Here is a 23,623-nt window from a genome sequence, read left to right on the forward strand (position 1 = left end):
AATGATTATTTAAAAAATACCTCATTAAAAAGCACTAAGTAGAGTTGGATGCAAATTTAAAGTTAGGAAGTACTGTAAGAGATAGAAAGTAAGAGAGGGCTGAGAAGGATTTAAAAAAAAACCCCAGCAAATTCCATTTTCTGCTTCCAGGAGCCCAAACTTCCCCACCCTCCCTCTGCACCCTCTCCCACACTGTTCTTCAGCATCGGTCATGAATCTATACCCTGCCTTACTCTGAACGTCTCCTAAGCCAACTGTTCTCATCAAGAACAGGCTGGCCGTGGCCACAGCCCCCTGCTACCCTGTCATTTTGAAGGCTCAACAACAAGTGAGTGTATTTTTCCCAAATTGAAGCCATTTCTTTCTTGTTGCCTGGAGGAGGGGAGAGGAAGAAAGGATGATGATTGCGATTAATCAAGCCTGTAGAGGCAAACGCTGGTTAATGCAACCTGGAAAGGAAACGCCTGCCAAAAGCTGCCTGGCACTCTCCTCGATTCATTTCTATCCGCTGCCTGATAACACCCCGCAGGCAGCCTCACAGATCCTTAGGCAAGGGAAGGACTTGGCCAGGTTGGCTACACTGCCCTCCTGGGTGTTGCTTGCTTCCCACTTTTCTGGCGCCGGGGCAGGGGAGCAAGATGGAGGGAAGCCACCCTTCTACTAGGACACGGGGTGTCTAGAAATGTTCAGGAGAGCCCGGGGAAAAAGGCCTCTAAGCCAGGGGCTCTCCAGCAACTGTGGCACATGCTACTTATTTAGGAATTCAGACTTTTCTCCTGTCTGAACTACTGCCAGTTAGCAAATCATGATAAGGGGAGACATATGTGTCTGATGCTGGCTTGTGCACTGCTCTCTTAAATACGTAGAAGTGGGTGTTTATTCACTCTGGCTGCTGCTTCTGTAGTAACATTAAACATTTGTAGAAAAATCTGGAGCGGCTCATCCACCCTTCAGAACTGTTTTCAGTTGTCTCTAGGATGAACTCGACTGGGTGAGCCAATTATGCCCTAGATAGGTACTAGAGTTCATCTGGGAATAGTTACCCAGTTAAAGTAACTACTGTCTACTTGTTGGGAAGAGGGGCAATAGCAATTCCACTCCTCTTTGTTAGCTTTGCACATTTCTAACCTAATTCAGAGAGGGAGATAGCTCCTTGCTCCTTCCCTCCTAATGAATGGGATTTAATGCATACAGAAACACATCCCTATCAACCTTCCCATTCCCGCCAGCTTCCACATGCCACTGTAGCTCACAGGTGACAAAGACATTCGGTTATACCAGGGGCATCTTCTATGTGCACTTGGGTATTCCCATACTGGGGCCGAGAAACAGTAAGAACAGAGAGGTGTTCTTCATTCTCTAGTGTCAGGTGTCAGGGATTTGTGTAGAAGACTCAAAAACTAAGGCCGGAGTTTTCCTAATGCCTTGGAGGATGAAATGCTTCTCTTCCCCATGGTTACACTATCAGCCTAAGGATCGGGATTGGTTTGATACAAGAGGGAGATGCTTGGAGAGGGCAATAGAGGTGGAGCATCAAGTGGGATGCCTTCCAGATAACTGAGGGATGGCCACAGCAAAAAAGATTCCGTGGAAGACCTCTGAAGTCTAAAGGAAATAAGGCAGAAAGACACGACGATTGGGAAAGGGAGAGGACAGTAAAAAGCTCAACAGAAGTCATCCCAGATTTCCCTATGTTGTCATTTTCTCCCAGACTAAAAAAAAAAGGTTGCCACTGCCCTGATAGATCAGAATCAGCACCTCCAGATCCAAGTCACCTGCTTTCCTGCAATGTTTGGGGTTTTAAAGTTCCTTACACACCCTCTTGGCCAGAAAAGAAAGGCAAGGTCAGGGCAGATTTCTACAGTATTTTCTCGGCAGCCCAGGACTGTTGGGGAGCGTGTGTATGTATGGTCAGGGAATGCAAGTGCTTTCATGGCAACAAATGGTCCAGCCAGCCAGCCAGCTCTGTTGACCCTGAACCTACCTTGTATCTGACTTGCTGCCTTCAACTCTAGCTGAAGAGGGGGAACTCGGCATTGCACTGAGCATATGGAGGAGGAATGGTGGGTGGCCTCTCTCCAGGAGAATGAATCACTTTCTGAATGTGACCACTTTATGACACAGTTTGATAAGGAAAATTAGCTTCTGAGAATGAGCAGGATTAAAGAAGAAGCGAGCACAGCCAAGTAAGCCTGGAAGGAAGTGTAAAGTGCAGGAAGGTGCCCAAGAGTGCTCACGCGTGTTGCCCACATTGCTTGGCCCTGTGGCCCGAGCCTGAAAAGCTGTCAAACCTTCTCCAAGGAACACATGGCCACTCCCAGATCAGAGACACACACACGTCAGGAGCTGGCACCACAAATGGGAGACCGAGTCCTCAGGATCCCCACCCAGCCATGGAGAAGTCTACCTTTCAAACTATAGGCAAGACTTCCCTGCAATCTCTCTCTCCTTTAGGCAGACCTTAGAGAAATTAAACTAAATTATAAAATTAAATGACGAATATAAGCACAAAGTCCCAGCTTGCAAGAGATATCTCCAGACTCAGCAGCACTACAAGCCCAACTTAGAGGCCCCCACCAGTGTGCAGTCTTGCACTGGGAATTCCTGGGAAGGGAGGAGCCCGTCTATTTAAACGCAGGGCACTGCTAAGATGGTATACAGCTGTAGGAGAACTGAGGCATGGTGTGTTACGTATCAGCAGCACTGAGGTCCAAATATTTTTGCCTGCTGTTAACAACCAGTCTGCATGTTAATCTTCCCAAATTGAAAATTCAGGAATTCTTACCCGGGTAGATGAAGGGAGTTGAGTCAGATGCTACAGGCTAAGTCTCTTTGGGTCTTACTTCAGAAGGTTATTTTAAAGGTGGGTGTTTTTGGAAACCCAATGAGCTGAAGTTGAGCAGCATGACCACCACAGAATTAAGCGTTGACAGCAAGGTACACTGACCGTTCCCTGCTCTCCAACAGCTGAGCACAAAGCAGGCACTCAGACGACGAGAGCAGAGGCTTGCACACGGTTCCCCGCTAACACCCTGAGAGCGCTGGAGAGGGTACATGCATTCTCCTGCTTCTCACTCCAGGGAGATTCTCCACTGTTTGATCCCAACACTTGGGAGCTTTCCTTTCACACTTTGCTTTTCCCTATCCTCTGGACTGAGCTCCTATTCCCAACAGCGCCTGCCCTCTCCCATATTCTATTGCATCCCTTTAGAAGATCCGCTTCACACCTCACCTTCCCACACAGCTTCCCTGACCACACCAGCAAGCGCATCTTCCGCTGCCTTGATCTCCTTTACTACAGCCTCACCAGAAGGGGAGGCCCAGCTCATCAGTCCACCAAGCATTTGTTTCCACTAGAGCATCACTGTTCTTATAACTCTGTGCTTCTATGGGTCCAAACTGCTATTTTAAGACAGAAACCATGACTTCTATGATATAAAGAGCCAGGAGGATTTAACCTATTATCAGCTTAAAGGTGGCAGGACATTGATCATAAAAGAAATGCAAGGGAGGCTGCAACCCAGTACATACGATTTCAGGCAACTCCAGGAGGATCTGAAAGAACTCAGAGGCTCTGGCTCAGGACTTTATTTCAAGCTAAGGAGACTAAAGGCCAGAAAGGGCTGTGATCTGTAGTCATTCAGCTAGCTGGTGACAGCAGCGAGTTAAAACACCAGTCTCCTGATGCCTCGTCAAATAGACTTGCCCCTGTGCCCTGTTGCCGCTTCCTGCAAAATACGCTGTAATTTTGCTATAACTGAAGTCCCTTCCATTAAGCTAGAATTCTGAAATCAAGAGAAACCTCAAGACAGACCACAGACAACACCCATCTGTATAGTGCTGGGAAAAACCATTAAAATAATCAGCTTGATTGGTGATACAGTGAACAAGGTCAAATAGTAGACTTAAAAGAAATATAACTGAGGTACAAAACCTGAGTTTAAGTTCATGGTAACTTCCAGTCTGACGTTGGGCAAGACATTTCCCTCTCTGGCCCTGTTTTTCAGTTGTAAAAGGGGATGTCTATAGGGTTTCTCAAAGCAGAAGCTACTAGCGTTTTGATGGGGTCCATTATTCCTGGGACTGACCTCCCTATTGAAGGACAACTAGCATCCCTGGCCTCAGGCCACTAGGTGCCAGCAGTGACCCCGGCCATCCCACATTTCACACTCCCCTGGTCGAGAGCCTCCAGGGAGGTCTCCACAGCCCTTGCCGACTCTCCAACGCTAGCAGAAAGACACTAAGGGTCCTCAGGTGGAATGAAAGGCAGGAGGATGGGCGGGGGCCTACCCGTAGATGTCCAGGACCCCAATGAAGGAGTGCTGCTTGAGAGAGGTGTGCAGGGCCTTGTTGATATGCTCCACAATCCAGCCGAACAGCTGGGCGTAGATGTGCTTGGCCAGGGCGTTGCGTGCGTTGATCACCTGCTGCAGGGACATGGTCTTGACGTAGGTCTCCGAGGTGGTGACCAGCTTACGATGGCAGAGCCAGTGCTCCATCTGACTGTGCTCCACCCCCAGCAGTCGGCAGAAGTTGTTGAGGTGCTCATCCTGGGGCTGTAAGACGCATTGGGGAGGTGGGTTCAGGAGGGCTGTGGAGGACAAGCCTACCACCATGCCCTCTCCCCTCCTGCCCAGGGAGAGAATGAGCCCAGCTTAAGGCCACCCCAGGGCTCCAGAAGCCCACTCCTCCCCTAGCCACACTGCTAAGTGGAGATGACAATTAGGGCCCAAAGGATGTTGCTCAAACTGACCATTTCAACACCAGCTAACGACCAAATTATTAGTGCTTTAAAAAACAAAACCTCTTTCCCCTTTCCCTGTCTCCTCCTCCATTGCCAGCCAGCTGTAGAGTAACTGGGAGGAGAGCATTCCCCAAGTAAAGGGAGCAGAGTGAGAATCGGCAGCTTAGGAATGGATAACCCGCTGAGAATAAGGAGCCAGAAGGGGGCAGAATGTAGTTTTCATCTGCAGAGTTCCACATGCAGTGCTTAACACAGCCCCAAAAAGTCCTCACTTACAAGTGTTACCTTTGACTAGTGGCCAGTCTAAAGCCACGTCCTAGGAAATGAGCCCTGAGTTGACCCCAACTGGCCACCATCCCTTCCAGCGTGGACACTTCACTGGCCTAAGCTTCATCTCAGCCTCACTGATACGAAATCGCACATAAGCCTTATTCATATTCTTAAAGCACTTGCTGCTTGGGGAAAAAAGTGAGTCAAGATGGAAAGCTAGGACAAATGGCCAAAATATGGAAATTTTGACCTGAGAAGATCACTTGGAATACTGTAACCAATAACATCACACGTTGAGAGCTAGAAAAAAACTAGGAATTCCTCCAGCTGAAGAACTTTATGCAGCTAAGAAGCCGATTTCCAGAGAAGTGCAGCCACTCACCCAGGTGCCCAGCTGCCTCTCCTGGCTGCATCTGATCTTGGCCACCATTTACCAAGGTACCAATCATACCACCTGGCCTTTGAGTCACCGGTAGCGACGAAGTCACCTACAGAGTCTTCTTATTGCACCCAAATGCATGAGGATAATCCTTGCCACCCACTCAGGACATCCCACAGACAACGTGCTCTCCCTTGGAGGTTCTTCTCCCCCGTTTATCATTCCCTTGTCTAAACCCACCTGGGAAAGCTGAGAACCCAGCCACGAGGCTGCTGGTGAGCTTATCAATGCTGAGGCTGAGAGGGAATCCCATAGAACATGATGTGCCGCCTCCCAGTGGCCCTAAGTTGCTTGTGGGACTCATTTTATGACGAGGCTGTGTTGCAGGATTTAAATGAGGGCTGGTTCAATGAAGATTAACAGGTAACTGTACCATTTCCCAGGTCGTTTTTTTTTTTTTTTTTTTTTACCCCTACAGATATTTAAAATCCATCTACCCAAAACAAACACAATTACAAAATAATAGAATGTCAGAGTAAGAAGAACCTCCAAAAATGATTAGGGCCAGTTTTCTCCAAAGTACGGTTTGTGGAGCGATAGTTACAAAGCAGCATTAATGGCTTAACAAAAGGGGAGAGGGATGTCATCAGGCTAGACACTGCTGGGCTGGTTTGTTAATGCACCCTATAACCATCAAGAGATAGATATTTTACAGAGCATTTCCTGAACTTAATTGACCAAAGAACCTTATTTTCCTAAGAAATTGTCTAGAGTTAACTTTCCCAGAAAAATACCTCAGGAACTATCATTCTAATCCAATCCCCTGTATTTTTCAGATGAGAAAAATGAGGCAAAGCCAGGCTCCCTGACTCTGGTGCAGAGCTCCTGGCCTGGCCCGGGAGAAGAACTGCCTGGGCTGGGTGGGGGTGGGCAAGCCCATCTTTGCTCAGCAGGTGGGGTTCCCAGCTGACAGCCTTTCACTCTGTGGCTCCCCGCACCTGCCACCCACTCCCCCAAACAGAAAGCTGTATGTGGTAGCTACATGCCTAGGGACATCCTGGCAGGCAACAGGTTCAAAGGTGGCAAGTGTCCAGTTTGTTAGTCTGACCTACTGCCAAGAAATTCTTAGTTGCTAGGCAGAGCACTGCAGCTGGATTCCCTGACAGGTACACATCCTGCTAGAGGTAAACATGACTGCCCAGGGCCTGCCCACAGGCTCCCGTCCCTCCCTGGTGCCTCCCAGGTAAATGCAGTGGAGAAAGGACAAGTTCTGGAAGTGTCTGATAATCACTGCAGGACAGCTTCCCATTGGCTGCAGTGGGGTGTGGCTTGACCCTCTTATTAACCTCCTCTGACTGTTGATTAAAGGTGCTAACTGAAGCTGATTTAACATCATGCAATTACATTTACATTTAATTAAATGATGCTAAATCCATTAAAAATAGCCAGCATCATAGGTAGATTAGTTTTGTGGGCCCATATTGCCAAATCCCAGAAACAAATTGCCTCTGGTGTCCAAGTAATTGCATGCTGTTGCATTTTCCAAGGTAACTCTGGTAGTCATGGAACACATTTTCATGCTTTAATTAAAATAAAAACTACTGAGCAGAAGGCACACTGCGTATGGATAGCCACCTTTCCAGTAGGAGGCCCACCCTATGTACCCAAGGAATAAACCAAAATCCATTTGAGAGAGGGACTTTCACTAGCAACGATGTAGTGGAGCATTTCTTGAGCACACGCTGAGCACCCAGCACGGGGCTAGGCACTGGCGGAGGACATCAGCAAAGGGAGGCCAGCCCCAGCAAGAGGGACTCACAGCCGCGTGGACAAGGCACGGCTGGCAGTGGTGCAGGGGAAAGAACACTGCTGGGGCCTGCGCTGGCTTTTCCAGGAACTGTCACTATGACCTTGGAGAAAGTTCCCTCTTTCTGGGCTTCAGTTTTCCCAGCCCTGTGATGCTAGAGAGATCACGATGCTCGTAAGTTCACAATGACAAGAACAGTCAGGAACTCAGTCATGTGAGGAATATCACCCCCACTCAGCAGAGGAGGAAACAGAAATGTTGAGTAACTATCAGTAAGTGGCAGAAAAGGATCTGACCCCTGGCAGTCCTGACCCAAGAGTTCTCACTCTCAGTTCTCTACACAGTCTCGAATTAGAGAATAGAAGACTAGCTTAGACCATGTACCTACGGCTCAGAAACATGACCTCCTATTCTAAGAGCTGGGGCCTGTGTGCCCGGTGGTACCCAAACCTCTACCTGCCAGGCACCCTCCCCTCCTCCCTTCACCACCACCTGTGTCCTCTGTCCACTCTTCCAAGTGTGTCCTGATTATCCCGCCTTCATACAGTCCTTACACACACACTCAGTGGGTGCCAGTGAGTTTCAGGGCTGAATAATGAGCACACACATGGCCCTAGAATTTAGTGGGGGGGCCATAAGCACTGATGAAATAATACCAAGACACCTTCATTTTCCTTCTCACATGAAGGTCTCCCCAGAGGCTGGGGATGGGAGATCAGAGAGAGTCCACTCAGGAGCCCGAGCCTTACTTCCCAATAAGCTCCCCACCTGCCAGGTGCTCAGCGGACCTGGTTCCAGAGACACCAGCTACACCAGTAAGATGTCGGATTTGCTCATTCACTCTACTCTCACTTGCATCACCCCTGGGCCTGGAGAGCCTCCAGTTAGCCATCCTCGTACCAGGGGCCTAGCAAGGGCCGGTCGTGCTGGGTGCTGAGCAACACAGGCCCTGTCTTCGTGGACCTGGGAGTCTTGTGAATGAAAGGGACATGTGGCAAATAATCACATGGTAAATGCAAAGTTACAACCACTCTAAGCGCCATGGAGGATAGTCCAGGTGCTGTTAAGCACCCATGACAAGACGGGGATGTGACCTGGAAGTGGCCCTGAGAAGCAGAGTGGGGGAGGGCTGGGGTGCTGGGTGAGCTGGAGGTCAGGGAACATCGTCACCTTTCCTGAATCTTACTGTGGTAGAGCAGGAGTTTTTCAATGCAAATGCTCCTAATCTCACCTGCCCTGAGGAACCATGGGACGTTTATGGGGCTGTAGGGCAAATGGAGGTACAGACCATCTTTGCCTTTCTGAGGGAAAAGACGGTGGGGACAGCACTGCATCGCCCAGAGGACTCAGAGGAGGGGAGCGTTTGGCCCACACTCCATGGAGGCCCATCCACCACCTGCCCAGGCACAGGACCACCTCTGCACAGCCCGGGCTCTCAGGGCATTACCACTGCCAGCCTCACTCCCCTGCTATACGTGCACGCGCACACACACACGCATGCACCCTGACGTCCATGGGCACCTAACACTGCCCAGCTCCAACATTCCCTCCCCTCACACTGGGCCTGGGCCCAGGCCAGCGAGCCTCAAAGCTCTCATGAGGCTGCAGACTCCGTACTAAGTATGGAGGCAGCTCTGACAGGCCCAGAGGACCTCCCAAATCCACGAGCATCGCTTTTAGGGAAAAAGCATGAGGCAGGGGCCAGGGGAGGGTGATGAGCTCTGCCAGACGCCAGCTACACTTCAGGTCTCCCTCTCCCAAAGGCAGGGCCACCAGTTTTAATTTCTGATGACCCCTAACCCTACGCAAACAGTCAAAGCTTAAGAAATGTTTGCTCGATTGAAAAACATTAGCTTGTGAGTGGCGAGGACTTGTGCCCATGTTCATATTCCATCGTATTCTCTTTAGGCTTCTCCCACAGTCCGGTTATGTCAATCCTAAGTCCTTGGGAGCAAGAGTCCTCCTATCTTATACCTCCCCAGGACTTAGCCATTAATGGGCACAAAAAAGGTCTAGAGTGAACAAGTGCACATTCATTTATTCAATGTCAGAATACCAGTTTTAGCCCAGCCTGATGACACAGAAGAGAGCACACCCCACACCCACGCAACTCAAGACATTTTATCTACTACTCATCAGGTCCAACGCTGGGTGCCAGGAAAATAACAGTCATCATGAGCATTTTGGAGCACTGTGCAGTTTGTAATACTGGCACATAGCTGTCTTACTTAACATTCTGCCAATATACTTAATAAATCAATCTTGGCAAATGTTACCTCTTTTGTCTATGCAATTAGATTGTAAGCTCCTTGGAGACAGTCACTAAGTATGGTATCCAACGCTCCTTCATACCTTTATAGTGTGGACTCAGGAGTTCAGAAAGTATTCAAGGATTGACAACACTTTGTAAGGATTCCATGAACCTCATGGTACCTGGAAAAACCAATCCACCAAAAATAATCTATTTAGTAGCCACTAAATTCCCTGCCCTCAGAGGTAGAAATCTGACAGCAGCTGATTTGAAAAAGATGTATTCTTTTAAAAAATTAGCAAGGAAACAGAAATCATTACTGCTAACAAATAACCTACGAGTGTCCTTACATGTAAAAGACACATTTCAGTTGCATAAAACTGTAGGAACAGAGTAAATTGTATATATTTTATCTCTGGTGTCGGTATGAACTTACTGATATACCACAGGAATCACCATCACGCTCAGCTTGAATCTCCACATTTCCAAGGTGCAGGATAGAAGCAATTATCTTAAAAATGCTTATCTGATGGGACTCTCTCACTCCTGGGGGGGTGGGGGGGAGAAAAAGAATGAATGACACTCAATATCCATGGTAGGACAGAAATGACACTTCACCCTTTTTTAAGGACTTTCTAAAAAATAAGGTTTGATTTTTTTTTCTGGACCAGTGACTCCTAAAATGATCTAGGCTCCTCACCAAGTAATTACCACTCACAACAACAGCTCAGAGGGCAACAGGGCTCCCTGGACTAAAGTGAAATAGCCTTACTCTGATTGTCCTGATCAAACCAGATGGGTCACAGTACTATTTTAACTTCTCCAAGAGCTAAGGAGAGGCAGCAATCATGCAGACTCATTTTGGACTTCATTTCAACCAAACACTTTATGGATGTTTTTATGAGTTTAATAAGAATGGTCATTCATCTGCGGTCATTTTTCTCCCAACATAATATCCTGCAAACATCTGTGACACACATCCAAAGTGCCAGTGGGGGGAAGAGGAGGAGAAACTTCTCCTGGGAGTGTTGTTACAGGAGCTAGATGGCCAGCTGGCTCTCGGCCTTTCCCAGATGGGGGCTGGCCACCACACTCCAAGCTCTTTCACAGTTACAGACACATATACCTACTGCGGAACCACTGTGGCAGCAGACATTTACTGTCAAATTTATTTGTGCACCTAAGTTATCAAAGACATGGATAATTTCCCAAAATTTATATCTACCTCTAAAGCATTACCATTTGTTTTTGAATTATAAAATATTTGACTTACAAAAAAAAATGCTGCAGAATAAAATAATGAACATCAGTCAGCCTACCACCAGTTTAAGAAATATAAGTGGCCTCCATATTCCTCCCCAGCTGTAGTTACTAATTTTAAGGCAATACTTTGCTCAGGCTAAAAAAGCACTAAGTCAGTGACACCTATGTATGTGGGAGGTAAGGGTATGTCATACTAGGATTAAAAACTTTCCTCAAATACTACTCAAAGTGAACAACCCAAGAGTGAACTAGACTAACTCTAGGCTTTAGTAATGTTAAATGACCATCACTACTTAAATTTCATAGAAGTAGGGATTTACTTTTTTTTTTTAACAAAAAATTTCAAAATATACAAAGTAAACAATATAACAAATCCCTGTTCTTCCCTCATCATCTCCCCAGTGCCTGGCACATAGTAGGTGCTCAGAAACATGAGTAATGGAATGACTGACTCGATGATATGTCACCCAGATTGCACATACTTGTAAATGTCTACAGAAGGGTATGCATCATCCAAATATCTGGTTTTATTTAATGTAATAATCCAAAACCAGCCGGGGCCAAAGAATTTAGGCACACATCCTGGTTCAGTATAACCAAATACAACCAGAAACAGGAAGACCTGTTAGAGCGCAAGGCTGACGGCCCAGACAAGGCAGGAGGCTGGACAGCTGTGCCCCCGTGTGGGGCTGCAGCCCAGGCGGCCAATCAGGGCTCGGAGGGTCCTCCTCTCAGCAAGTCCCGTTACCCGTCCAAGTTAGGCAGTGAGCGCTGCGACCCTCACAGGACGGATGTATCGCTTCTCTCTCCTTCACTTACTCTTAGGAACCAATACCTGGCCAATTTCTGAAGACCTAACCGCCCTATCATGGTAGGAATTTAAGTAGCAGATATTGAATAACCACTGAATCCTAACAATACGATTCCCGCTCTGTACTGACAAGAAAGTTTTTTTAATACAGAATTGTAAGTAGTATTTCACTATGAGAAGCCAAAAACAAAACAAAAATTGAACAGTATAATTTGAGTAAAACAGGGGTTGCAATCTATGGCCCATATCCCACGGCCTGTTCTTGTAAATAAAGTTTTATTAGAACACAGTCATGCCCGTTCATTTACATTTTGTTTTTGGTTACTTCGCACTATAATGGCAAAGTTGAGTAGCTACTACAGAAACCATGTAGCCCATGAAGCTCAAAATATTTACAATCTTGCCCTTAAAGGGTTTGCTTTTCTTAGCAAACCTCTAGCGTACCAAAAAAAAAAAAAAAAAAGACATGTTTATCAAAGAGTAGGGAAGACAAATTTATTAAAATAATTTTTCAAAGCTATTGCTTCAAGAATTTAAGTATCCAGTCTCCTTAGAGCGTCAGAGGGAACCACCTTCTCCTTGGTTCAGCTCAAGCCCATTGCTCACAGCAGCACCTCAGGGGCAGCTGCCAGAGGCCTTCTCCTTCCCTGGACAAGCTGGGCAGATGGCTACCCTGCTCAGCATCAAGTCTCCTCGAAACCTGTTCCCCAGCACAGGAGAACAAAACAGCTACATGATGCTGGGGAAGTTGGGGGTGCCAGTTATCAACGTATCTCTCAGCTTCAAATCTGCCCTTCTGATCTCTGCTTTGTGGACTGGAGCTAGATTCTGTGAACGTTCCCCTCTGCCTGCCGGTGGCATATCCGGCCTGGTCAATAGGGGGCACTGTGGTGACCGTACAAAGCAACAAAAAGGATGACATTTTTTGCTCCTGATCCTCCACAGCTACCATTATTCATGCTGGGAAGCCTCCCAGGTACACCCCAGCTGTGCCCTCAGGCCCTGCCCCTGCATCAGCAGCTGCTCCTGAGATATTCTGGTCCCACCATACCCTGGGGCAACTGCAGACTGCTTAGACACACCCTCTGGCAGGTTTCTTTACCCCCAGTGGCCACCTAATCTGGAGCCCACATCCTCCTGGAAGTGGTCTGGACAGGGGTGGGGGATTCTCTTGGTCTGTGGTTCCTTTATTGACTGCTATTCCTCCCCCTACAGAAAACAGCTCTTTTGCACCTGCTACTTCTGGACCCCTAAAGTTCTCTTATACCCAGCTTAACAGTTCATCACCTACTACTACTCTAGTTAATTTATATTAAATTTTCTCTGTTGGATAACCACTGTGGTTTCTGTGTCCTGACCATTATTTCATGAGTAATAAAGGCAAACCGTATCTACCACTTGTCCAGAGAAGGGAATGGCACTCAGATTTCAGCACATGACGTCCTGGTTTTCTCCCCACATAGACATTAGGGTGTGACCTGCTTGGCCATGTTCTGTTTGGACACTGGGTAAGGCTTCTCTGATTCCCACCAAAGAACCTAAGAGATGCTGCTCTGGGGTAGTCACATGACTCAGAAGCCAACTCTGTCAGACAAGGGGCTGGGACAAACATAAGGGCCATCCGGAGCCACTTGTAGGTTTCAGGCTGACTTCCTAAGCTTTGCTTTTTCTGGCTGCAGGTCCCAGGAATTTACCACTTCTATTTCCCTGTTAAGTAAGGCTGGTCTTCCACTTTACCACTTGGGGCTCTTCTCCCCACAATACGGCAGGGGAGAAGTGCAGTTTTCTCCAGCTCTACTGCCCTTTACGCCCAAAAGGACAGAAAGATCTTGCAGGATTCCACTGCTAAGCTCTACATGGCAACAGCGATAATGGAAATAACACCGCATACAGGACAGCGCTACCAGACCTCTACAGTCTGCTTCCAACTCGGACCCTGTGATTGTCGTACATGGGTGGTTTGGTCCCATGTTCTCCTGCTAGAACACACCGCCTAAAAACCCAGGCCACAGCACAGGAAGATGGCTCCTCTTGGCTCTCTTCCACTATCATCAGTGGCCTGAGAGAGGGACAAGGATACTTCACAGTGTCTGAGAGCGCAACTCTCAAATCCTGGTTTTCAAGAAAGCTCAACAAGTCACCAAACCTTAAACTTTGGAGCTTGAGGGCTGGGACAGGATAAGACAGATGAATTCACGAAGGTTTCCCATCAGCTTATGAAGGCTGGCAAGGAAAGTGGGACGCTGAGGTGTTTTCCTATTTTTCATTCAACCAACCCTCTGGGCCTTTCCCCCCATTCAGAAGCTCCTTACCAAGGAGTGTGAAGGCTTGTCGAGTCTTCTCAAAGTCCTTAGCATCATCCATGCCCTCGATGGATGTGTCTCCTCCTTGTGACGTATAGAAAAAGTCCTCCGCACATGCTGTGGTAGGCAGGGAGGTAAAGACAAGAGGCGTCAGAGAGAAGCTTCATCTCAGTGTACCCACTGATCATGACCCACGAGAACGTCTACTCATCCCAGATCAAGTTTTATTCCCAGCCAAATGTGGAACCCTTAAACTGATAATGGCAAAGGAAAGACGAAAAAAACTGGGTAACAAAAGACAAATAATTACACTGTACTGACAGAATACATTGCTGTATTTGGCATATGAAAAACGTGAACATAAAAGTGACGGATAGTTCAATTTACAGTAGGAAATTTTTTAAAACCACAGACTTTTTAAAAAGGGATCTCATACATGCAAGTAAAATGTATACCTACCCTAGGATTCAGACTTCAATGACCCCGTTGATAATCTTCACCTGACCCCCTCATTTCACAAACGAGGGGCCCAGGGGACAGGCTAAGACCTATGTTGGCCCTCAACCCCCAGCTTAATTCCTTTCAGTCAGGCCTCTGGTAACGGCCTTGGAGACAACTGTTGAGGGGCCCAGGTTGTCTGGGAATTCAGAGCTGACCTTAGCGGAGGGCAAAAACGGAACGAGCCCTGGGTGGAAGGTGCACTACAGACCTCGGAAGTCAGTATTTGAGGCAACAATGGCGCCTAATCAAAATCACCCTTGAAAATTACATTTCCTCAAAATATAGGACCTTTGTAGGGTAGAACCCTGCCCAATACTTGGTGTTTCTAAGTGCACAATGTTTGATTTTGACAAGAGGCCAAAACTGGACAGTCTGGTTTTTCTCTTCTGAAAACATCAGTTAAATTATTTTCCCCTGACCTGCGTGTGTACAGCTGAAGGCACATCAATTAAACATGTTTAGATGCAGATGCACTGCAACACCCTGATCTTCCCACCTGATCCCCTAAGAACTGAATCGCTTTCCTTCCTCCATTCTGACTGCCACTGCTCTGGGTCTGACATTCAGCCTGGGGACTGTGGCAGAAGACGTTAAACCAGTCTCCCTGCTTCTGCTCCTGTCCCTTCAAATTCACCTTCAAACTGCTCCGTATTGAAAACCCTTTGGAGAGCTCCTCCAGCAAAAGGCATTGTTATAAAGGAAGTCACACCAGGTCCTTGCAGAAGATGGCGTATTGAGCTTTTTCATATGTAATCACCCTGCAAGCTCTGGCACAGAATAATGTAAGTTTCAAAAGCTTCATAAAAGTACCGATTCATCTTTCCTTTCACAATCACCTTGCAGAGCACCTCATCTGATGGTTCTTTCGGTGCCCACAGGGAGACAACTGAACATATTGACCCCTCTTTTTCAGACAGGGAAACTGAGGAACACCCAGTTTGGGATGTTCTTTAAAGGATTACCCAGGCTCACCTGGAGTTTGGCCAGGCCTGGAAGCCCATTACTTGATCCCCTTATTGTGAAGATGGTTGTTGATGGTGTGATTTTGCCATAAACATAACCTAACTCATTATCAAAATAATTAGCTGACACACCAGAAATATAGTCATCCTGGACTCCAAAGGTGGGCATCAGATTTCCATGTTGAAGGAAGGAAGCATTTTCAGCATTTACTGAAGACCCTTCACTGTCAGCAGCCAGGGCCCTACTGCCTGAAGTAGAGTCATACAAACCACCCCACCTTCCTTGCTTCCAGTTCCTGAACTCAGGCCCGGCTCAGTAACTTCCTTCAGCTGAGGCTCACCATTGTGGGGGACCACCTGGGTCAGTCACAGCATTTTCTACTAAATGGTTGGAACCCAAAGTTATCATTTCCTTTCCATCTGCTTTAACGTTCGCAGTCACCTCTGTGGACAGACCCTCTTGATAAGACAGGCATCCAAGCGGGATTCAGTTTTCTCCCATCTGCTTAGCCTGCCTGGATCTCAGCTCTCCTCAGACCTGTGAAGCTGTCACTGTCCATCTCATTCCAGAACAACACCTCTTGTCCTCCAGTTTAGATCTCTCTTTGCTTAGAATTTCCAAGGAGAAATATACCATAAAATCCCCTATTAACTGGCTCAACAGGCAGACATTGGGTCAGGCACTATAGGGACCACAGAAGCAGCACAAACCCATGGTTACAATGGTGGCCCATCCAGACCACGGCCAAGGGCGTGCACTTCACCCACGCAGACTTATGCTCCCAACTGTGCATAGGCAGGAGAGGCTATCTATCCAAGTGAAAAAGAAGAGAATTTACTCCTTATTACCTCAAGGCTGTATTTAAGCAATGCAGGCCCATTACAGCTCTTTTGATCATGCATGCACACTGCAACAAATTGTTCATTGGACTGTTCTGTTTTTAAAAATCTTACCCTGAGGTCATTATTAAAATGTAGACCAGCAACAACAAGGCAGACGAAAATGTGGATGGCTGGATGCAAATCTTCTCCCTTAGCAGATAAATGCACAAAACTCTTGCTGTGCCAGGGGTCTAGCAGAGACTTCTGTACACTTGAACAGCAGAGTTTAGGTGAAGTAAAGAGGGAAGGAGGCGAGGCAGTCTAATTATTCACAAGGAGCCACTGGCTAGCCCTTCATTTAGTTAATCTTTCCAGCCACTAGACCAGGGTTAACAGTGGAACTAAATGTCCAGCTTCAAAGCTCACAGCTAATGCACCCATGTGGCCAGAGACAACCTCATACTGGAGCACGAGAGCTTATCAGAGGCTCTTCACTTCGCTCCGAGATGCTCTCAGAGGGCACATGCAGGTAAAAGAGCACGAGAAGTTCATTGAATTGGGTACTTTTCAACTGCTCCAGGCAGGGGCCCAAGGGGTCTGGCACCTTGTGAGACATGTAAGGAGAACTTATTTCTCACCTGAATACATTTTTGTAAATGGAAAAAAAAAATAGGAGAATTTCTTCCCTGTTATCTTAAAGTTACGTTTGGGACAAAATGATCCAAAATCAGTAGATGGATCTTGCCAGTATTTGTTCATTTTCTTTAAAACCGACCTTTGAAAATAATTTTCATTCCCTGGGGGTTGGCCCTGCAAATGCAGCTGGACCCGTGTCCCCACCTCTGGGAAAGAAAGAGGACGATGGCTTGGCCCTTAACGTGGCCTGCATTCCCGGTTACTTCCGACCATAAGCCAACATCAGAGCCCCGGATGCCAGCTCAGGGGAGTGCTCACCAAACAAGGTCTGTACAGTCACTCTGCGTCTGTATGAAGTATGTGATTTCATTGGGGAGAATCAGATTTGCAAGCATTGAACAACTAGTGTACAGTACAAAACTAGCATCACATCTGCCATCCAGGGCTTCCTCCATTGGGTCCCAATTTAAATTTACTTCGGTTGGGAAACTTCTGACCCACCTCCATAGGCTTCCCTCAGCACACCCTTCTCACTCTGTATCACAACTGACTGTACACTGAGCCAGGGAAGATCCACAACTGTTGCGTTCAATGCTGTCTTGCCAGTGCCTACACTGCCGCTGTAGGGTTTGATGAATGAATGAACGAACTACATTGCATGGTCCAGGCAGCAAGGCCCAAGAGTTCATAAGCAGGGAGACCAGAGAGGTAGGAGGGTGGACCATAGGTCTGAACCACTGGATGTATGTTTGAGCCACAGGGACACAGGCTGGAGCGGCCCGAGGTAGATGTGGTGCAGGGCCCTTCAGACGGCCAGGATTTGGGCAGGGACAGCAAAGACTCACAAGTCTGTTTCTCTCTCAGTTGCATGAAGCCCAACCAACCTGTCTAGGCACTGAGCTAGGACTGGATACAGGATACCATCAGTAGTACCAGACCTCCCCATACGTCCCCAAAAGACAGACCCCAGGCCCCAAGGGGCAGTGCTGCAGTCATCTGGCAACAAGAGCTGCACGCACTCTGCTTGCTTTGCCACGGCTCTCGGCTCCGCTGGCTCTGAGTCAGCAGTGTCAGGGCAAGCTGCACTTGCTAATGCCCTGCAGGAAACAGCATTAGCAGAAGCAAAGGGTGATTTGGAGCCACTGAAAGGCTGCTCCCTTTTACTTAATAGCAACAAGATGACTCTTCCCACTGGCTGCAGCTGAGAGGCACTTCTGGTTACTCCATTTCCCCCCCTCCAGTGTTCCAGACTGGTTGGACCATAAGCTTCCCACCTGTTCAGTAGAAATCAGAGCACTGTTGCCCCCTAACACTCAGCACCCCCCTTCTGTGGTGAGGTCCAGGCTCTATCAATCTGCCTTTCAAGTCATGCCCACTTTATCCCTGCTTTATCCTCTTACTCCCTTTTCTGGTCTTAATTCTTAAATAAGACTTAAAACTCACTGGTCACAATTAAGTGATGCACATTAGCTCACCCTCTACATCCTCATGATTGGGACACATTTCTTAAGGTGGCTAAAGAGGAAACATTTTTAAAAATAATTATCCATGGAAATCCTTTTTGCTCTGCAAAACACTGTTCCACCGCCTGCCTCTTCTCCTGTCAAACATTTTCTGTGGCAGGCAGGCAGCCTGGGTCCAATTAACCCTATTTTATAAATTGAGCAGTGAAGCTCAAAGAGGTCTAGGGGATGTGCCCACGAGAGGCGGGGCTGAGACGAGAACCCGTGATGGAGGGCTTTGAGCAGGCCACCCTTTCTTCCCTCAGAGCCCCAGACATCCCTGCTGACAGAGCAGTCCACCCCAGAGGATGGGCACATACCCACTCCCTTACTTAGCGAGAGCTCCTTGAATTCGGGAAGGCTGGCAGCAGCACAGAGCTGATAGAAGATGTGGTAATTCCTCTCATCCTCTGCCTGAAGGAGGAAAAAAGGTAAGCAGTTTTAGAGCAGTGACCTCCAAGATCATGTCCTCATCCACCCTAATCCTAGGATGCTCTGGGTGACAGAAGCCAAGACTTTTGCTCATGTTTTCCTCCACATCTCTGCCACCTTCAAAATCCCCACCTCCAGATTTTCCATTCACTATTACAGGGCCTTCTTCGAACCTGAGGATTTTTACCTCTTTCACTTCTGCAAAAACACGCATTTTCTTATTTTTCCCAGACAGAACACCATTACTATCCTACAAATGGTGGGTCAATCAACAAACATTTGTTCAGAGATCTGTGCTGCCTGGCTAATGCTGCATAGATGGTACACTGCCTGCAGTGGGCTCCCTTTCTCCTCTGGGAAGCTTGGAATGAGGTAGAAGCTATGCTCTTGCCCATCACACCAGGCTGGGAAGGTCAGGAAAAGTGTGAGACTGGGACAGGACTTCAGTGGACATTCGGGCTAGGCCTGCCTTAACCTGGCAAAGTGCTGATGGGAGGGCCTCAGGAGGCCTGAGCACAGAGAAGGAAGGGGAAGGTTCAGGGGCGTCATAGTCAGAGGCACGGCCAGCATCAGACCTGCACCCCGCACAGCAGGCTGTCTGCTTTGCAGCAGTGCAATGAAGGATGTGGGGTTGCAAACCAAACTTGGGAAGTGGAGAGAGCGCCAGGGCAGAAAAAGGGGAAAGAATAACAAAGCTGGTTAAAAAACTTCATTAGCTCAAGCCAAGGATCAGCATGGAGACAGGCTTCACTGAGAAACAGACCCTGAGGCCATTTTTATGTCCCCCCTGAAGACAGCTAAAGGCAGGGCAGGGAAGCCACTCAATCTAGGGGAGGGGTTTCAGCCACCGTCGCCTTGGCTCGGAGGGAGGGGCTGGAGGAGAGCTGTTCTCAGGTCGTGAGCGACACTGACCAGCAAAGGCCAGGCCAAGGAGTAGTCGGGAGCGAGAAGGAAAGGCGAGCACAGAGCAAGGGACTGTCAGTTGAGAAGTGGGAGCTCCATTTATTTGAAAAGGAAACTACATGGTCAAGGAATGTTCTTGTTTTTTTAGAATACAACCTACGAAATAAGAAGGTTTCTGGGGAAAGCTGAAACCTATGGACCCTGCATGACATTCCCCTGATCATAAGGCCCTAAAGTCCCCAAGGAACAGGGCTGTCTTACTCTTCACTGTATCTTTGGCGTCTAGCACAGGGCTAGCCCATAACAGGCACTTGAATCTGTTTGTTAATTGAATCTAAAAACAATATCTACTTAAAAATAACAATACTAAGCAAAAGATTTCTCAATACACAGGCCCAATGCCTATAGCATTTGCATGAATACTCAGTGAATCAAGACAACAAAACCAGAAGAACAAGTATAGCCAATTTCAGGTTCAAAAGATGAGATGCTTTCTGGCACAGGGAGTCGGGGGCTAGTGAGCATCATCTGTGGAAAAAGGACAAGGCCCAAGTCCCAGCACTTACCTGAAAGGCCACTCTGGACTTCTCCAACAGGTAGGTCCTCACGTTGGCCCCAATGATGTGGTGACTTTTGTCAAAACCAATCTGGATATACTTTCCAAAACGGCTGCTATTGTCATTACGAGTGGTTTTGGCATTTCCAATGGCCTGTACAGAACAAACAAAACGTATGCAGAACAGGGAGGGCTTGCTTGATTTCAGGAGTGTTTTGGGCATCCTAGCACCTGGGCAGAGCTAGCCTTCACTTTCCTGCCTCCTTTACTAAGGACGGCCAGTGAGAGTAGTAAGTTGATTGGTGGGCTCTTTCAAAGGGACTAACCAGCTGAAAGGCGCACCCCATTGTTCAACTTCTCTTTTTTATTTTCTACCTGGAATGCACAGGTGATGGCTACAGCTATGGCACTCATCTTGGGACCATGAGGGAAATGTCTAGACAATCACAGAAACTGCCACTCTGACACCCTAGAGCCACTAAACCTACACCAGAACACAGCAGCTCTGAATTTCCTGTGAGAAAAATAAACGCTCCTCTGCTTAATCTGATCAGGTCTCCATGACTAAGCAGTCAAATGTCATTCCCAACCAATGAAGAGTACTTGCTAGAAAGACACCAAAGATCAACACCCATCCTTCATACCTCATCACTGGGGAAAATCAGGAAGACATCACCCTCCAGTCGCTATTCCTTACAGAGCTTCAGGGGCAGTTTGAAACACGAGACAGTAATTTAAAAAGTGAGTGGCTACACGACTAGTCTTCTTGCATTATTATTCACTATCTAGAAAACATGGCATTGCTAATAGATTGGTAATGAAGGTATTACTTTAATCCCTTTCATAAGCTCACATTTTTAGGTGGTTAAAACACTTGAAAAATACCCACTATGTTTCCAGTTGTCTAGGAAATTTGAGGAAGAAGTTGAAATTAATCCCAAGTCCTATTTGACCCTCTACCCCTCCCCCCAAATGCCAAGCCACAGAACTATTAGCATCCTGTAGACAGCCCAAAACTACACAAGGCTCAGCTGGCCTCTGCTATTCACAAGGTGAACAGACCAGCTGAAAGCAAATTACTACTGTTCAAGAACTGGCTTAAAATAAGTGCTCATGAAAATGTCTGTTAGGGGCCACAACAGGGCTCTGACCCCCCCACTCTTGCCTCTCCTGTCAATTCTCCACTTGACCACCAGGCTTTCTTCTAAGATGTCAACCTGGGTATTACATTCCCTTGTGTAAAATGCCTAAATGGTTTCCACTGCCCTCAGAGAGGAAGTTTTAAATCCTCAGTATGGCTTACGAGGCCCTGCAGGATCTGACCCAGCCTGGCCTCTCCTCAGTCTTGCCCTTGGTCTCCAGACTCGGACAATCCTGACCCCTTTCTTCCTTAAAAGCGTGATGTCCCCCCGCCTCCACCCGAGTTTCACAAATACCATTCCCTCTGCTGGGAACACTCTTCTCACAGCTTCCTCTACCCGGCTGACTCCTCTTTCCTCCAGTTTCAGTTTGCGTGTGGCTTCTTCAGCAAGGCCTTCCCCAGCCTCACAAGCTAGGTGGGCTCTTCCTGCCGTGTGCTCTCCTAGACCTCTCACTTTCCATCTTGTTCCTCTTTGCGCCCTGTCTCCAGGACACACTGCCCTCTGTCTCAGTAAAAGTAGGGGCTGACTGCTTCAGCAGGGGATCTCAATAAACAGCACAGCAGGCATTCAAAATAATTTGAGTGAATGGAAGTGTAAATGAACTTGGGTTGTGGTTCTCTTGCCTGTGAAATGAGTGTTTTGGAATCCTTGTGCTCAAAGGTGACTTGCCACTCTATGGCCCTAAAAATTCCTTATTAATGTTGCAACATACACTTTTTCTTCTCTTCTAGGGTTTAAGTGTGTAAGGCATGATCACATTTACAATGTGTACTTCTGCAGAGAAATGGGGGGAAGGGTAAGCTTGGTCACTGGGTTGCTCTGGAGGGCATCTCAGAGCATGCATGGAACATGCCCAAGGTCAGGCCAAGGCTAGAATCTAGCCAAACTGAAATGACTGTCGAAGAGATAACCAGAGGATTTTATGTCATGAGCACCCTCCAATCAAGGGAGACAGGGACACATGTCCCCCCGGCAGCCACCAACCTCATCAGCTCAGCAGAGGCCTTCACGTACCTATTTCTCTTCAGTGGCTCTCTGACCCTCCAAGGTACAGGACAAGCCACCAACACTCATTAGTAAACCAATTCTTTTCCAAAAATGGCAAGGAGGGCTCTATTCCCTAAAATGCTGGTAAAAGTGGTCATTTGCCAGGCCTGCACCATGAGCCAGGGCCTGGGCTGGGCCCCTTTCAGTCTCCTCAATCCTGACAAGAACCCTAGGGAACAGGAATTATTAACTTTCATTATATACTTGTGGGAAAACTTGGGCTCAGAAAGGTTTAGTGGTTTGCCCTGAGTCACACAGCTGGGAATGGCAACTCGAAGACAGCAATTCAGACACGCCTGAGTCCAAAGTTTGTATTCACTCCACGGGCTTCACAGCCCTGGCTCCAAATCTCCACACCACTCAGCCCCAGGCAGGAGAGGCCACACATGGGAGAAATGACTCACATCTCAAACAGCGAGGTCAAAGCAAAGGATAAAGACAAAAACATAATCTGTACTTTTTTTTAAGGATAAAAGTGTCAGGGGGAGCCTCTCAGAGGATGGTAGGGAACCATCCTCATTCTCAATACTCTGAGAACTGGTAAGGAATCAAACACCTACCGCAGCTTTCCTGTGTAAACTATCAGGATAACTAGGTGGTGAGAAGTTTCTCTCCCTAGGCTGATTCCAGTTAATAAATACAGGAGGAAAGATACAATGAGAATATCGCTGTTTGGTAACTCCTGAGAATAGGTCTAGGAATAATCAACAGCTGCTGATATCACAAAAAGACAGCCAGATATTCCGTGCCTCTTAATGGGAACATACACTAGCACCTGTAAAGGATTCTTTTATAAGTTTATATAAATATTTTTATGTATATAAAAATAAATATTTCTTATATTTTATATACATAAAAAATACATAAATCAACCCCAAATCTCATCAAGCCTCTAAATTTTACTTCCCTGTTACAAGAAAATGAAGGGGACATAGAAACATGTTAACATGAGGATGGGATACGCAAAGACTGGTTTGTGGAAAACCCTGAAGGACACTCTAATTTCAACAAATAAATTTCAATTTCAAAATTTAAAGATACTCAAATTCTAATTTGTAAAATGGCAACCAAGAGCCTGTGCCATACCTGCGAGCACTCCTTGCAATGGCTTACGGAAAGCTTGCCCAGGGTCTAAAGATCACACTGCCCAAAAATCTGCCTTATCTCACTTGGCTGCTCTGAGAAGTGCTATAATGGATCTATAAGTACTTAAAAAGACATAATGGTATTCACTAAGGGAGGTGGTTCTTTGTGTTACTATCACTAAATCTATAAACTCTACTCTGGGTATG

At 47.2% G+C, this 23,623-nt stretch overlaps 1 protein-coding gene across 2 annotated transcripts in view; it reads right to left on the reverse strand.

The window, feature by feature from the left end:
* The window catches only part of MYO5B (myosin VB), a 350,447-nt gene that overhangs the window by 135,607 nt on the left and 191,217 nt on the right, over positions 1 to 23,623 (reverse strand). For both annotated transcript variants that reach the window (XM_057504168.1, XM_036918614.2), the window contains exons 6-10: positions 20,153 to 20,296; positions 18,584 to 18,665; positions 13,838 to 13,945; positions 9,888 to 9,997; positions 4,291 to 4,556 (exon numbers count right to left, since the gene is read on the reverse strand). In XM_057504168.1, the coding sequence (XP_057360151.1) occupies positions 4,291 to 4,556; positions 9,888 to 9,997; positions 13,838 to 13,945; positions 18,584 to 18,665; positions 20,153 to 20,296 (710 nt within the window). The remainder of the gene's footprint in view (positions 1 to 4,290; positions 4,557 to 9,887; positions 9,998 to 13,837; positions 13,946 to 18,583; positions 18,666 to 20,152; positions 20,297 to 23,623) is intronic.

This window comes from Manis pentadactyla, chromosome 6, assembly GCF_030020395.1.
Source record: "Manis pentadactyla isolate mManPen7 chromosome 6, mManPen7.hap1, whole genome shotgun sequence".
Taxonomy (NCBI): domain Eukaryota; kingdom Metazoa; phylum Chordata; class Mammalia; order Pholidota; family Manidae; genus Manis; species Manis pentadactyla.